Source organism: Panthera uncia (assembly GCF_023721935.1).
Source record: "Panthera uncia isolate 11264 chromosome A1 unlocalized genomic scaffold, Puncia_PCG_1.0 HiC_scaffold_16, whole genome shotgun sequence".
Lineage (NCBI taxonomy): Eukaryota > Metazoa > Chordata > Mammalia > Carnivora > Felidae > Panthera > Panthera uncia.
This window is the reverse complement of record NW_026057576.1, coordinates 11,450,843-11,468,369: the sequence shown is the minus strand read 5'-3', so window position 1 is coordinate 11,468,369 and position 17,527 is coordinate 11,450,843. Positions and strand designations below refer to the sequence as shown.

The window sequence follows — 17,527 nt, the reverse complement described above, 5'->3', positions numbered from 1 at the left end:
ACTATAATAAGCCAAACATAGATAGTGTAATCTGTAGGGTAACCACAGAAGAATAATATAATCAGGTATAACGAAAAAGCCAACGGAAGGCACGGAAGCGCATTAAGTACGGTTGACCCTTGAACAACATGAGTTTGAACTGGATTGTTTTTTGATACGTTACAGTACTATGCAAGTGTTTTCTATTCCTTAGGATTTTAATAATAATTTCCTTTCTCTTACTTTATTGTAAGAATACAGTATATAATACATACAACATACAAAATATGTGTTAATCAACTGTGTTACTGGTAAGGCTTTTTGATCAGCATTAGGCTATCAGTAGTTAAGTTTTGGGGGACTCAAAAGTTTTATGTGGATGTTCAACCATGGGGGGATTGGCATTCCTAATCCCCACTTGCTCAAAGGTCAACAGTACTTTACTGAGCCAAAAGAAGGTAGGAAAAGGAGCAAATAAATAAGGAAAAGATTGGCAAAAAAGACAGTAAGCTGATAAACTTAAAGCCTACTATGCATCAGTAGTTATACCAAAAGTAAATAGTCTAAACACTCTAAAGGACAAAGATTCTATAACTAAATAAAAGAACAAGGCCAAAGAATTAAAATGTTTACACAACACACACTTTAAACTTAAAGATATATATAAATAGGGTGAAAATAAAAGGACAGAAAAAGCTTTGTCACGCAAACAAAACTGGAATGGCTATACTCCTACGAGACAAAGTAGGCATGGAGTATTTGTACACATATCGAGTGACATTTGACAATTCTAAAAGTATAACTTCATCATAAAGGCATAATAAACCTACATTTTATGTACTGAATAACATAGCTCCAAATATAAAATAGCTTCACCTCCAATCATTTCTACTGTCCATCTGGTTTTTCCTTTTCTATTCACCACACTTTTCATAATCTGACATTATATATTTAATTATTGTTTCCTTATCTCCCTTCCCCTCCCCCGGCCGGGGAGAATCACACTAACCTAACACATAGTAAGCATTCAATAAGTATTTGCTGAACAAATGCATAAAACTGCCACTAGCAACTCACATTCTCAGTGCTTACTTTTAAAGTTTATATGATACATTTATTTTCTTCAGTTATGCAATCCTTTAACTTAAATAGTACTTAGTAATCTCTGTTAGCCAAAATTTTAAATGAGAAGTTTAAACAAAAAGCTTGAAAAAATGTTACTGGGAAACAGATTTCCTTTCCATGCAACAAAAGTCTCCAAAATAAAAAATCATCAAAATGTGCCTTTCTTCATTTAGTAAACACATGTAAGTATATATACTGATTAACATAAATAAAATAATACAATTACATATTAACTTTCATGTTTATTCAACTTCACAGAAAAGCCAAAAAATGTGTCTGATATTGGTTATCTATCTAAATACCAATTGTTCGTGACGGTGACATAATACTATGTGGTAGGGGAGATATGCCCAGGTTAAACAAACTCTTAAATTCCTGACATTCTTCACATGGGCAAAAGGAGATCTTAAAAATCAAACTTACAAGCTGTAAGAAGATACAGAAAGTAATTTAACCTTTAATACCTGGAACAAGTTTTACAGCCACATTTGTAATTTACATATACAGTGGAGATCACTGAAAACAAAAGCTTCCTGTTGCACTGCAGCAAGAAATCATATTATAATGTAGATTAAATGAACTTGCTACAGAGTGCAGCAAGATAACCTCACCGAAAAATCGTAAGATTTTCATAATGGAAGTTGTTACAGTGAGTTAAATATTTTCTCAATTTTATACAGTACATATTTTCAAAATGAACATTACGACTGAAGAGTTTGCTAACTGTCGTTAGCAATTAACGTTGTATACATACGTAATTTTACTTTAGTTATAGTATGTGGCTCTCCAAATGTCAGTACGTGAAATGTGAAGTTCAAACATAATAAGATAATCCCCTAAGATGAAGACTCAGGACATCAAAACTTTGATCGTTATTGCACCTATTTTTCTACAGAAAAATGGAAAATTTACATCATAATCTTCCCAAAAAGTGAACAGACAAGTTGTAAAATCACAGACTTATTGGCATTAAACAAAATCTACAATGAACATTTTTTGTGAACTGATGTACAGAATTAGTTGTGCAATGAAATTTGGTTAACTATGATCATGCAAATAAAAATCTTCCACAATCATTTTTTCATTATGTTTTATAAAATGGTCTTAAAGATATACTTCCATAAACATTTCCGGTGCAATTTAGTCAACGACAAAAATACAAAGCTATCCCTTATTCTTTATTTTATAGATTTAAAAACATGCCTTTGTACTGCTGAGATACAAATAGCGTGTTTGGGAGAACTGAGTTCATGAAACGGTTAAAAACCAATGTATCTTGGTCCGACATTAGCTGCCTTGTATACAGCAGCCTCCCGTAATCACTGGTGTCAGTACTGTTGGAAATGAAGAATAGTTAAATATTGAGAGATTAAGACACAATTCAAAACATTTTTTAAAAAATAAAAGGCCGTTTCATAAACATGAAGAAATCTTTAAAAGAAAAATAATCACATCAATTGTGATATACATTGGAAAATAGTAAAATGTCATTTTCCAAAATAGTAGTTTCTTTATTATATCCCCCCTCTATTATAACCAATCTTGGAAATATACCTTCAACATAATGGTGTATTATATGAAAATGCTCCATTATTCAATGTGATACATTTAATAAGTTAGGATATGATTTTTTTTTCTGATGTTAACTGTGAAAAAAACAAAAGAACAGCACCTGAAATACTAAAATGAATTTAGGCAAGCATTAAGTAGTAACTTTTATGTTTTGGTTCAAAATACAGTTTATAAAACTGTATAAAGGATACTGATTTAAGTAATTTGTTTCTATATTTTGCAGATTACAATGAAGAAAAGATCTGCTCTAAAACCAAATAAATTTCCACTTCTCCCAATCTAGACAAAGTGGAATTTCATTCAAAATTTTTAAGATTGTGATACCTACAGTAGGTCATATAGTTGGATATACCATTCCCACCCTTCCCCCCCCCCACAAAAACAACTTTTTTGGCTCCAAAATAAAGTACAATAATAAACTCTTGATGAAAAACTATGTTATGGGGCAATCTATCATATACTATGGCTAAATATGATTTTACAGAAAAGAGCACATCCCATTTTCAGCACTTTTTTCATAAACATGCAACTCACTATAAAATACAAAACACTTGCTTTCAAGAACAGCTTTATAAAGACACACTGCATCAATAAAATTTTTTCTTTCTGATTAACTTTACACTGTTATGGAGAACTGGAACTTTCTATGTGTATATATCGGATTTAATATTATAGTGTAATAATCTGTATTTCTGAACATAATGTTCAAGAGGAAATATCTATACACAATAACATTCTAGACTATTAAAAACTAATTCAAATTACAGAATTTTATTGATACAGTAGATTAATAAAAACTGAAAAGGGATGATGATAAAATGGGATAAAGAATTCAGTACATTATTTTATAACACACTCTTTAAAATTAAAATATTTTAAATCTCTCTTTTCTTAAAATTTTCATTGCCATGAAAGGCCAGAAAATTCTGAGACCAATACTGAGGTGTAAAATAATCAAACTTCGGGACTATTTCACAATCTGCGTGGTGTCCTCCCGCTGGAGGCATCATGCAGGTGTAATGGCAGACCATTTAGCACCTCTGAAGATTAAGGGTGCCTAGGAGTAAACACTAGGTAAGATACACAAGGGAAAGAGACCATTTACCTCTCCAACAAACAATGACATCAAGAAAATGACACCATTTGTTGAAAAAATTTTTTTCACAGTAAAATTGCAGAGAATACAAATACAAACACTGACAGATCACTGCTTAAGATCTATCCTAACAAACTCTTTCCAAATCAATAGATCCAATAAACAGTTGGGACTGTCAGTTTAAAGCCGCAGATAAAAGCTATACAAGCACTTTAGAAGTCAGAAACATTAAAAAAACAAAAAACAAAAAAAAGAAAAAGAAAAAGAAAAAGAAAAGAAAAAAGTAAAAGAAAAAACATATTTACAAGTTTCTTCTTTAGTTTATGTCTACATAGCCATCGCACATCACACTTTCACAGGACTCCAGAGTCAATGTTATCACCACGCGTATGGCTAAAGCGCTGTGACCACAAATACATGAGGTCATCAAAGTAAGGTCCAACTGTCCACTCTCCAGCAGTCCCGCTTTGTGCATCAAAGGCTTTACTTAGCCTCAAGCTTGACCAAAAAAAATGCTTCTTTTCAAAGCTTTCACACAGAAAGTTACTAATTACATTTGTTCATCGCCTTTCTCTTTTAGAACTTCGCCGCCGTACCTTAAAAGAAAAATTACCAGATGCTTAATTAAGATACCAGACTTGGCAGTAATTAATATTATTTTTTTAACAAATCACTATTCTTAGTTGTTCCTGATTTTCTTTGCTTTTCTTCACTTCAAACCTTTCTCCTATTTTAAAACTTTCTGCCTCAGCATCACATATTTAGACCTTATGTAATATTTGAATGCCCATAAATAGCCTTTCCCATAATAGCAAGAGAAAAAACTATTTTACTTTACTATTTAATAATTTTAAAGAGAAATGAACAGAAAGCAATGTCGACAGCAAGAAAAACAATTGCAACTACCTTTTCACTTACGCTTCTGTGGTAAAAGAAAACATTTTAAACTTAGGCTTACAGTTGTCTTTCTGGGAAAACCGTTACTGAATGTAGAGCCTAACAATTATCAAATACATAGGAATATATGGAATTCAGACGTATTACCATTTACTGGCAAGTACTAATGAAAGTGTAAAACTTCAGTTCTAAAAAGATCGGTATTAAGATGAATATAAACAGAACAGGATTTTAATTCAATTAATTTATGGTGTTTTTGTTTTTTTTTTTTGATGAAGACATTAATCACTATGGACTCTTGTCTTATTTTTACATCCAAAACAAACAAACAAACAAACAAACAAACAAAGCTGTAAGAAACAAGCCCAACAAGTTTGAGACCACAGTTCAGGTATCTTTCTGTGAGTATCTGGTACATAAATGAACCCTGGTGCAGACAAAAGTGCTGATTATGTTAAAAAGGACAGAGGGGCGGGGGTCAACTCTGGGACTTGATCTCACAACACAGGTTTCTCAAAGATGGCTAACTGTGCCGATCCAAAGATTCAGCACTGGTGTATCATTAGGAGAACAGTTTACTTCAATGTGTTAACTGTATTTCTTCCAAAAGAAACACTGAAGATGTGTTAACCGACAAAGCCATTCTTAAGAAAAAATTATCTCAGGGAGAATCACATTCTGACCTTTGTAAAAGAAATCTATGTTACCAATTTCGTAAATTTCAAAGACATGATTTTATTCTAGATGACTAACTTGTAAAACTACTATGAAACTCAAAGAAAAAGTTATGAAACATTAGCCATAGTCTATTTAACATATAACAGTGGTCTAAAATCAAGGTACAGCTTAAATGCTTCAAGGGTCAATTTATCAGAATGCTACTTGTCCTTCTCCACATTGTTATAAACTTGACATTTACATTTTCACTAGGCTACATCTGTCATTCTCACTTAGTTTCAGGATTCCATAAAGGAAGTTCTCTCATTACCCAAGCTGGTAGGTGAACCATTACCAACTGCTCAAGAAAAGTAAATAAATACTTAGAATTATAAGTAACAGCAAGTGCTATATGGAGCTGACCAAGTATTTACCAACTCTATTCCTATATTCTATGCTAACACATGGTACTTTAATAGACACATACATTTACTGTAGAAACTTCCTCTTCCTCTGTTTCTTCCTGTGGAACATCATCATTGACAGGAGAGCTACCCTGAAACACATCTACTTCTTCACTTGAATCATTTTCTTTAGTAGCTGCTTGTTTGGAGCGTCCTACACGGCTAGAGTAAAACAGAGGTAAAATAAAATGAACATTCTGATCTTTAAGTAGTAGATCACCTCAGAGGAAATGCTCAAAATATTTCATAAATTCTCATTTATTATCATTTTTATCCTCCATTACCTTACAAAACAAGAAATGTTATTCCTATTCTAACCCCTAACCCAGTGTTTAATTCCTAGAATCTCACAAACACTGACCAAGTAATAGAAAAACCAAGACAATAAAAGATTATAAAACATAACCCAAAGTCTGCTCTTCCTTTTATCTTTCCCAACTCAGTAAAAGGCATCTGCATCTACTAAGCTGCTCAAAACAGAAAATTTAGAGTCCTTCTTACTAGCGTATCAGTCTTCATCTGGCCCTATAATTCTTACAAAGAAATCTCAAATCTATTCACTTCCCTCCACCTCTACTGCTACCATACAACTTCCACACCATTCTCGTCTCTTACCTCTTCTCCAAAAATGTAAAAACAGCCGATGTCACTCACTCCCCCTAGACAGCTCCCTGCTGTACTGCGAGAAATTCTGTAAACCTTCTTAACATAATATATAAGGCCTTGCAGACAGTTGTTGGCCATCTGTCCATTCTCATCTCTTTCCACTCCCTAATACCTTACAACTACAATCCAGCCAATTCTTGCCTTCCTTCAGACTCTCTGAATTGGCCAAGACTTTTCCTACTCTGCAACCTTTAGCACAATGTTCCCTCCAACTGTGTTCTTCTCCTTTTTCTCTATCAGCCTAACTCCTACTATTCTCAAGAAATCAGTTCTCACTTTCCAAAGAGAAAACTTCCCCAATTCCCTAGCCCTCCCATTATGTTCTCTTATAGTACCCTGAAGTTTTCCTCAGGGCACAGATCACAATTTAGAATTCCATATTTATGTGATTATGTAATGACTACACGCCATTTAGATGTTAATCCCAAAAGGACAAGAATAATGTCTATTCTGTGCCACTGTAAGCCACTGTAAACCCTAGCACCTCGTACTCTCTGAAACATAGGAGGCAATCAAATATATGTAAGAGATACCACCATTTAACTAAATGTATCCCTCTTGATATTTATTTGCATGTATATTCTTTAAATTAAAAAAATTTTTTGAGTATAGTGGACATACAATGTTACATCAGTTTCATGTATACAACACTGTGGTTCAACTTTTCTCCATATTATATGCTGTGCTCACAAGTGTAGCTGCCATCTGTCACCAGATAACGCTGCTACGACACCACTGACCTTATTCCCTATGCCATGCCCCTCTATCCCTGTGACTTATTCATTCCCAGACTGGAAGCCAGTATGTCCCACTCCCCTTCACCCATTTTGCCCATGCTCCCACCTCCACTTCCTTCTGACAAGCATCAGTTTATTCTCCGTATGGTAACTTTTTTTAAATTAATTTTTGAGACAGAGAGAAAGAGAGCGCGTGCACACGAGCAGGGGAGGGGCAGAAGAAAGGAGAGAATCCCCAGCAGACCCCCACACTGCCAGCATGGAGCCTGATGCAGGTCTTGAACCCACAAACTGTGAATCATGACCTGAAGCGCAACCAAGAGTCAAATGCTTAACCGACCGAGACACCTAGGTGCCCCTGAAGAACTTTTTTTTTTTTAATTAAGACTATAGCTTATCATTTCTCTTGGGTAATCCACGATATGTATTCTTTAATACACACTCAAACCAAGTAATTTTTTTTTTTTTTTTTTACTTGGTTCAGCTTTTCTGAGTTAATGGAAGAAAATACAAGAATTACAGGGAAAGTAATACAATCTTTCTCAATTCCACTGAGGTCAGAACAAGAAAAACAGGCAGATCATAACGTATGTTATTCTAGTTCTTAAAAAAAATAGATTCCCCATGAAAGGAAGATATGCTGTTAAGATGGAATATAGAGCCTTTTTCTGCACTGATTTTTAAAAGAAATACTTGTTTGGTTTAGAACATTTGTATGAGGATGTGTATAATTTTAGATGATCACGCCCTTAATTTTTTGATGCGCAAATATAAACTAATTAAAGTTATGAGCCTGAAAGCTATTTCTGTTATTTCCTCATTAGAAAATTATCGTGGGAATTTAATATTCCTTAAGAATTTGTTTTTTAAAAATAGCTACTTTTCATAATTGAATCCAAACACATTTACAAAGCTGCCACAAAAACGTACTTACCTTTACTTTTTACCTAAGGAAAAAATTACATGGAAAAAGGCAGGAAGTAGCTAGACACTCAAGCAACTTTTCCTCTTCCTGTGTATTCCCCTGGGGAATACACAGGAAGAGGAAAACTTTCCAAGATAACTTAAGTATTTGGCCAAGGTGTGCTGGCAACCCTGCAAAGCCAAGGCAGTGATGTAAGTGTGCAACAGGGTCACTCTCAGAATTACAGTCAGAATTTCTGACTAATGGAAGACATGCTGTTCTACTTCCACTTAAATAACTGAGAAAAAAGTGCAAAATATACAAATGACAGCACTGACGTTCCTGCTACTTTAACAATTTTAGGTCACAATTTGTCACTGTGATTTTCTCATGAACATATGCTTGGGTGAACTTCCACAACTATTTATATGTAGATACAGATCTGTTCATTTGATTAGAAAAGAAAGAAAACCAAAACCCCAAAAACTTCAGATCTACATGTGGTAACCTCTTTGGCTATAATTTAAAGAAAAATAATGCCTGTGACTTTCCTACACAATTCAAAGAATAAAAGCAAAAATATAAAAACTATTTTTTTTAAAGTTGCCGAGGAGAGCTATTAAAAACTACAGTGTGCAAAGACAAGCAACTTGGTCAGTATGATGTGATTATTTAAAAATACTTTCTCATCTCTTTGGGTATCATAAAGTCTGTATTGGAAATAATAAACTATTTGGTGTTCACTTAAAGAGATTTGCCTAAAAGCTGTGATCAGAGGTTACCAGAGGGTTAACTGGGATATCGATTACCTAGGTAAGTTTATAAAAATTTTATCTTACCTAGTATAATGGGACTAAATATATGGGATTTTAAATACAGCCCTATGTATATTTAAAAACTGATAAACTCTCGCAAAATAATTTGAAACTGGTTTGAAATTTAATATTATTTACAACTTACACATTTTTTTTTGGTTGTGATGGTGATGGCGTTTTTGATGGTCTTCCTCGTCCTTTCTGTGGTGTGGATTGTGTGGATTCAACTGCACTAGTTTCAGGAGATTCTGCTCTGCTTTGGGGAAGACCCAAATGTGGATAGCATCAAATTAGGATTTAGAACACAGTTACTAAATACATGCAGTTCAGAGTTACATGCACTTACCTCTGTTGTGCTCTCCTTGATGTTCGGTGCTGTTTGTTCTTTGATTTCTGTTCTGTGTTTCCACTTTGTCTTTCTTCTTCTTCCTCTTCTTCTGGTGCTGAAGGTCCAGACTTTTTTTTGGTTCCTTTTTTAGACGTTTTCATTGTTGGTTCTTCTTTTGGTGTACCTCCACCAAGAGGTTTAGGTGGTCGGCCTCTTTTACCTTTTTTTGGCGGGCTATTCTGTTCATCCTCATTTTCCAATATATCTTCTTTGAGCCTCTTTTCCTCAGGCCACTGCTGTTCATCTGATTCTGAAGCCGTATGGCCTCTCTTCCGTCCACGCTGACTGCCTTTAGGTTTCTGTTCCTGTACCAACTTAGTGAGGTCATCCATACCTAATTTCTCTTCTGAATCCGTGACAGGTGTTTTTTTCCGGCTTCTAGGCTTGTCCAATTCAGACTAGGAATAAAAATCACAATTTCAAATATAAATTTGTTAGGATGAATATTTTGAAAAACGAAACAAGAAAATGTTATCCACTTTTGTCATAAAACTGTACCTAAATAAAATATAGAGTCTTTAAGTGTATCAGAACCATAACTACTTTGTCTTTTAACTTAAAAAATTATCTGGAGTTAAGAGGGTCAATCTTCATTTTTACTTGAGCTAGAGAGTCTCAAACTGACACCTTTCAAGATCAGTATTTTATTAAACTTTAAATTTTAATGAGTTATTTCATTTAAAAAAATTTAAATTCCATGCTTGAATAATGGATAAATATATCAAAGTATAATGGATCTGCTTTAATAGTCAAATTAAGTGATTCTAATTTTATTCTACAGTGTATAAGATATAAAATATCAACTATGTTATATATTATACTTAGACACCATAAAAGAACTACTTTTACTTTATAAATGGAGGTTGCAAGACACAAAAGTTAAACATTCATTTATTAAAAATTTTGAAAATACTTCTGAATCAAAGATACTGTCTCTTCCCAGCTACAACCAATTAAAAGCAAAAACAATTTCAATTAGTTAATCAGACACTCAAATTCAAACTAAAAGCCTAGTCTACATTCAGAGAATATATATATGCACTGACCGGCAGATGGAGACTGAGGAAATTCTCCAAAGAAACCAAGAACAGTATGAGCCCTTACAGCTTCCCATACACATGCATGTATAAAACTCACAAATACAAGTGTTTTATTTCCAAAAAGTTTGTGTCAATTTACATTCTTAAAAATCAGTGAAAAGAAAACAACAAAAATTATCTGATTTGTTTAGTCATTTTGTTATAGCATTGGTAATTATGCTAATTATGTCATTGGTATTATGCTTTGTCCATTTGTATAGTGGAGTCTTAGTATTTTAAATCTACATTCTTCTATATTTTTGTGTGTATTTAAATTTTATTTCCTATTTGTTAAGGATTGAATTATGTCCATACAAAATTCATATGTTGAAGCTAGAACCTCTGATGTAATGATATTCGAAGATGGGGCCTTTGGGGGATATTTCAGTTGAGATAAGACCATGAGGGTGGGGCCCTCATAACAGAATTAGCCCCTTATGAAAAGAGACACCAGAGAGATCTTTTTGTCTCTCTTCTCCACCATGTGAGGCATAGTGAGAAGGTGGCCATCTGCAAACCAGGAAAAGAAACTCTCACCAGGAAGCAAATCGGCCAGCACAAAGGTGAGAAAATTCATTTCTGTTGTTTAGCCATCCAGTCTACGATACTTTGTTATGGCAGCCTGAGCAGACTAAGACATTACCGTATCTTGATAGGATTTGACATGGAATTCTAAATTGTCTTTCCTATCCACCCCCAAAGAGTATTTCAGTCATTTCAAAAATCACTGACTTATAATGGTTCCTTTACTTTGTATTAGGTTTTAAAAATTAATAATGTTTCTGGGCTATTGTAACAATGGCATAATATTTTACTAAACATAGAGAAATAAAGAAATACATTTGTGTTTGGTTAGGCTGATGTTATTACTCCTCTTTTGTACCATTTATTCTTCCACATGGACTTAAAATCACACTGGAATTTTATAATTACATATAGATTCATTTAGAACGAACCATCATTTGTTTTTATTCATTTCTCCCATTAAAGAACATGGCATGTCTTCCTTCTATTCAAGTCTTCTAAGTTTCTCAGTTTGGATATTTTCCCCACACGGATTCCCCCTACTTTTTTAAGGCTATGTTTAGGTTGATCGGTCAGTTGGTTGGTCAGTCGGTCGGTCTGTCTGTCCACCTACCTACCTACCTTTGTTGTGGAAGAGGTTACTGTGGTGAAGCAAATCTCCTTTCCCCCAAATGTATACTTGATATAAAGCAAAATTACCAGACTAATGTTAGTTATACACATACATACATCTACCACGTATAGATGTTTAATTGGCTACCATACTAAATACTTAGTTTTTCAATTGCTTCTCTTATTTTTCTAAGAGTACAAAAGAAAAATGAATTTGTCTCTTCTTTTTCACTGTCATACCTTTGATTCCTATTTCATGTCTTCCTGAATTTGTCAAACATTCTAGAACAATCTTAAATAATAGTGATGACAACAAATTACTTGTTTTGCCCCTGATTTTTAATTAAAATGTTTCAAGTATTTTGCATTTCAGAATAATTTAAGAAGAATAACTGAGTCAATAATTACTGATTTAAACAGATAAAACTTTTAGTATGTTAAGGAAGTATCCTTCTGGTATTAGGTTAGTAAGAGTTCATATGTATCAAGAATGGATTTTAAGTTGTATTTATATCTTCTTGACATGACCTGAAGTTATCTTGTTAGTATTCTTCTTATTTGGTATACTGATTTGATATATTATGTTAAAAGATTTCTTAACATTAAATTATCCTTACATTCTAGGACAAACAGACCTATAAGTGACTGGTTTTAATTTGTTAGCATTTATTTGCATTTTTGTACAAATAATTATTGTTACTCAGAGATGCAAAGGTAAGAGAAATATTGAATTAAAGTTAACTTTACAATTATCACCTCCAGTTTTAAACTTTACAATTCACTTTAATGTCCAAGAATGTGATAAGGTGGCTGAATTCCTTTATACTCTGGAAAAGGTTGGTGGTAAACAGGAAATTTAATGTCTGCTTTCTTGAGAATACTATAAAATAAGCTAGTTTACTAAAGCACTACATTCTCTAGTTTCTTTTTCATTTTGCACTGCATTATCTTAAGAACAGAGGGAGAATAAAACTGAGGTTAAAAGCAGGAAATAAGGAAAACATTCTATTTGTAAAACTAAATATTTGAATATAAATGTATATGGACAATAATTCTTTTGTGATGAAGTTTTAATATCAAGGTGGTAGTATATACAAAGACAGGACTCTTTCTCTATAATCTACTGGTCTTTAAATTGAACTTCTGTCTCAAAATGCTAACCTCTTTAAGGATATTTCAGTTGATATGTATTAATAAGGTTCTTATAGTATTTCTGAAAAAGGATACAATGTTACACAAAAGGCACCCAAAGGCTTCCATTATAATTATACAAATAAATCTCAAAAGCTCAAAATTTCACAACTTTGCTATGGAAAAGAGAGACTTGCTCTTCACTGCTCTATAACATGGCAGAACTAGATACAGAATTTATAGGGTAACAAAATATTAAGAATTCATCACCACCATGCTTCCCAAATTTGGGGGGGATATACATAAGGGAGCAGGTCAGTATGTGGGTATAGGTGGCTTAGTTGATGCGTTGATGTTTCCAACAAATGAGAGAAATTGTAAGCTTTCCACCTAAGGCATTTTTAAGCACGTGGTAAACAACTCATAAAGCTAATGAAGGAATTTCTGCATTAAGTGAGAAGTAGGACTAGAAGACATAAATACCTTTTCCAATTCAAGGTTCTCTTCTATATATCCAGATAACAGGATTCCTTTCTGGCTAAGCGATCAATTTTTAATTCTGCTTGGGCAAAATTTTTAAACAGCCAATAAAAATCAGAATTTACAGTATAAGTAGTAAGGATTTAGTAAGAATTTAAGAATTATAATTTTTTAAGTGGAAAGAAAAACAATCTGGCAGAACAAATTACTGGAGAAACTTGAAAACAATTAAAAATAATTAAAGCTTTTTGGAATATGTAATGTTGGGCCAATGGTAGAAAAGAAGGGCAGTGATATTTCAGAGAAAGCAAAGGTATTTTGTTAATAACGTTCCACCTCTACTGGGTAGATTTCAAATGCATTAACATTTACTTTATAGTAATCATTACTCAAAAATATTGGTCTTTGTAATGATAACATAGCAGCAACACCAACTGACTTGGACTAATTCATTTATTCTGATAAACCTTAACAGCTAAGTAGCCACATTTTACAGATAAACTGATTCAGAGAGCCTCATGAATTTTTCAAAAGTTTAAAGCTAACCTAGAAGTCAAAATGTGCCCAATTATTAAGGTTATCAGGATGTATAGAAATACATAACTGTATTCTGTATCTGTACTAAAATTTAACAAACCTGTCTTTAAATGGCATTTACAAACAGTCTAATCATACAAATTATCACTGCTATTAAAATTTAAAAAGAAGCCTTTATGAAAACTGCAGCATTCCCTACCTTTGCTAGAAGCTTACTTAGTAATGAAAGGCTTAAGAAAGCATCTAAAATGGAGGAGCCTTTAAGGATCCTCATTCTACTTCCCTTTTCTAATGCTAAGTCTAAACTTACTGTGTTTTAAACAACAACAATAACAACAACAACAACAACAACAACAACAACAAAACAACAACAAAAAAAACCCCCAAATAGTTCTGAGTATGGGACTGGCATGTTTGATTTCCAAGATCTACAGAATAAAGATCACTCATTAGAATGACAAGAAACACAAGAGATTCAATATACTTAAATTACAAGGTAGAGGATAATGATGAACTCACATTTGTGATTAAAATCATTAAGAGAAAATCAAATGTCAAATTTGAGAGTAATGTTAACTGGTTTCAGTGTAAACATTATTACTTATACAGTAAAATTTTTATTATAATTATAAAATCAAACCAAATATCTCACCCTTACAAGATCAGAGTCGTCTCTCTTGTCACTTTTTTTTCCTGGCAAAGGTGATGACATTGTATAATCTTCATTTTCACTGTGATCCATTTCAGAGCTATCAAGCCTTTTAATATAGATATTTGTTATTATTATTACAATGAAACAACCTTAAAAGGTTTCCCTGTTCCCTAGTGTAGCTTTACAGCTATATGAGGAAAAGTTTCATTCTTTTCCGAAAAGTAGGTTTCATTCTATCATATTTAGCACCAAACCAACAAGTAATGAATTACATTTAATAGAGAAACTTGAAGAATCACAAATTTAGTTTTCTTACTAAGTCTTTTTAAAAACTAAATTCTATTTTGGAGTGGAAACATAAAGCAAATTAAAACCTTACTGGTTAGCAAGTTGGACTGGCCTATATTACTACAATCTGCACCTATCTCTCCCATATTCCCAGTTCCGCTTTTTCTTCTTTGAGTTCTTTTTTTTTAAATTTTATTTATTTTGAGAGAGAGAGAGAGAGAGAGAGAGAGAGTCAGTCAGTCCCAAGGAGGCTCAGAGTGGTCCACGCAAAGCCTGACGTGGGGCTCAATCTCACGAACCGTGAGATCATGACCCGAGCCGAAATCAAGAATGGGACACTTAACTGAGCCACCCAGGCACCCCTTTCTTCTCTGTATTTTTAACACCCTGTAACACACTAAAGTTATTATGTTTATTCTCTACTAACTTCCCCTGCTAGAATGTAAGCATGGATCTTTTGCCAACTGTATTTATTTTATACTAAACACTTGTACCAGTGCCAGACATAAAATAGGCACTCAATAAATACTTATTAAATGAATTAACAGCACAAGCTCACAAGCTCTCATTTATTGTTATGAAGCCTGTCTTCTGTCCTAGGTGATCTCATCTTTAATGTGACTTTGAAAACCATTTATACATCATTAAATCCTAAATTTCAATCTCTGGCCCAGAAACTACCCTGAGCTCTAGACTCACATATCCAACTGCCCACTCACTTCAATTTCCTATAGGCATCTCAACTTTAACACAGCCAAAATAGTTATTTGGACATTCCTCTTTTCCCCATCTCCCCAGAAAACACACACACACACACACACACACACACACACACGCACGCGCGCGCGCATGCATGCACAAAGCCTGTTCCTCTTCAAAGGCTTCTAACATCTCAGTAAATGGCACCGCCACCTATAGAAACATTCAGGCAAAAAACCCCCTAGGATACATCCTTAAATATTCCCTTTTCATAACTATTCACATCTACCTCATCAGCAAGACAATTTGGGTCTAAGATCAAAATAAATCCCACATTTGACTACCATCTTCTTCCCTCTTCATCCCTTCTCTGAATTACCATTAGCTGACTCCTAACTGGTTTTTTAAATCTCAATTCTAGTTCCTCTCTTCTCCATAAACGATAGGGCAATCTAATAAAAGTTGCAAATTAGATCACTAGGCTCCACAGCAATATCTGAACAAAGGGAAAAAGTCGAAAGCAATTTTGAGGCTCTCAGCCTAAATGACTGATCTTCTTTGATTATAACCAGGATCCAAGAAGAAAAACCAGTAACTTAGGATATGAGTTGCTGGAAGTGGTTTGGTCCTGTTAAGTAGGAAGCCATCCCACTAGAAAATGTCCAAATGATATAAGTGAAGGCGACTTAACTATCAGCCACTAATATGTATTAATACAGGAATCTAAAACAAGCACTATAAATGTGTTTTTGTTCACTCTCTAGCATATATCATTTGACAATTTATTCGTTATAAGGAAACTGATAAGACATTTTAGAATGTCTCATCCTTTCTTTATTGATTGGTTATGAACAATGCAAAGATAGCACAGTCTTTCATAATAACTAAGCAAAATCAATAATCAGTGGCAGTTAGGGCCCGTGCAAAGCTTTGCTGCTAACAAACTGCTAAGTACTACACAAAAACGAGTTAAACTGTGAATTATTTTCTCTTTTCCTCTTTCTTAAGACGAAAATCTGTAGAGCATGATTTGAAAGTACAAATTTAAAACAATTTTTCTAAACAAAAAAATTTATACATGTGCATGGGAAAAAGAAACTCAAACCAAAAAGTACAGAATCTCCTTCGTATACTAGACTACCACAAGATGTTGTGTATTCTCCCCAAACTTTTCTATGCATATACAAGCCAATCTGAAGACAAATCCCTTGTAAAAACTCGAAAATACTATAATACGTTCTATTCTTTGCCTTTTTTACTCAATAATGTATTGTGGAAACAATTCACATTAGCTCATACCTCATCATTTTTAATGATTATGTCTTCTAATGTATGGTTGTACTATAATATAACAGTTTCAAGTTTGCCAGACATTTAGCTTATGTCTACCAACACAGGGTATCCCAACAAGCTAAAATATGAAAGCCTAAGATAGAGTGCCTATCTAAAATAAAGAAGCAAATAAACAGGAAGATGTAAATGGCTGTTCGGGTATGCACTGATTTCCACTCACTGACATTAAATGTTTTGGGTTACATTATTTTAGATCTCAGTGCCTTGATGGAATCCTTAAATGTCAAGTATGGTATTTCTTAGGTACTTACCTCCCTTTTATTCTTCCAGGAGAGCTTGGATTTGAGCTGCTGCTTGCATTGCTTACAGTTTCCATTCGTGATGATTTTGTCTGAGATTGCTTGCCTGCTGATGAAAGTGGCTTATTAACAGCTCCTAGAACATTGGTTGTTTTAGGCTGAAATGAAAAATGCATATCTCTTTCTATTTGATTAAAGCCAGAAGAAATCTATACATAAAGAACCATAAATCTCTGTCAAAGTATTTACATACAAATCACACACACAAATATACCTATCCTTAAGCAAAATAAGGATTATAAATTGAGTATCACTTGAATAAGTGAAAAACTATACAGACAAGCATAATAGTTAAGCTTCTTTGCGATTTAGAGGAAAAGGCTTACATAGAACAAATAAAATGTACAGTCAACAATAAAAATAGATAATCAAACTGCTTTGGAAAGACATAAGATGTTTTTAACTTTAAGATTTTTATCTTGACATTACAGGATAAGATATTTAAAGATCAAGGTCTCCAGCACTTTATTTCAGGCTACAAAATAAGTTCATGTATCTCAGCTTGCATTTATACTGTAAATATATTATTTCTTACTAGTAAATGGAAGAGATCTAATAACTATTTTCTACCT

General features: G+C 33.4%; 1 protein-coding gene across 1 annotated transcript in view; it reads right to left on the bottom strand.

Annotated features, from left to right (window-relative positions):
* Positions 1-1,541: 1,541 nt before the first annotated feature.
* The window catches only part of PDS5B (PDS5 cohesin associated factor B), a 191,722-nt gene continuing 175,736 nt past the window's right edge, over positions 1,542-17,527 (bottom strand). The window contains 6 exon segments of the mRNA XM_049646779.1: positions 1,542-4,368; positions 5,814-5,952; positions 9,058-9,165; positions 9,259-9,698; positions 14,317-14,422; positions 16,908-17,053. Coding sequence (XP_049502736.1) covers positions 4,333-4,368; positions 5,814-5,952; positions 9,058-9,165; positions 9,259-9,698; positions 14,317-14,422; positions 16,908-17,053 — 975 coding nt within the window. The 3' untranslated portion in view covers positions 1,542-4,332.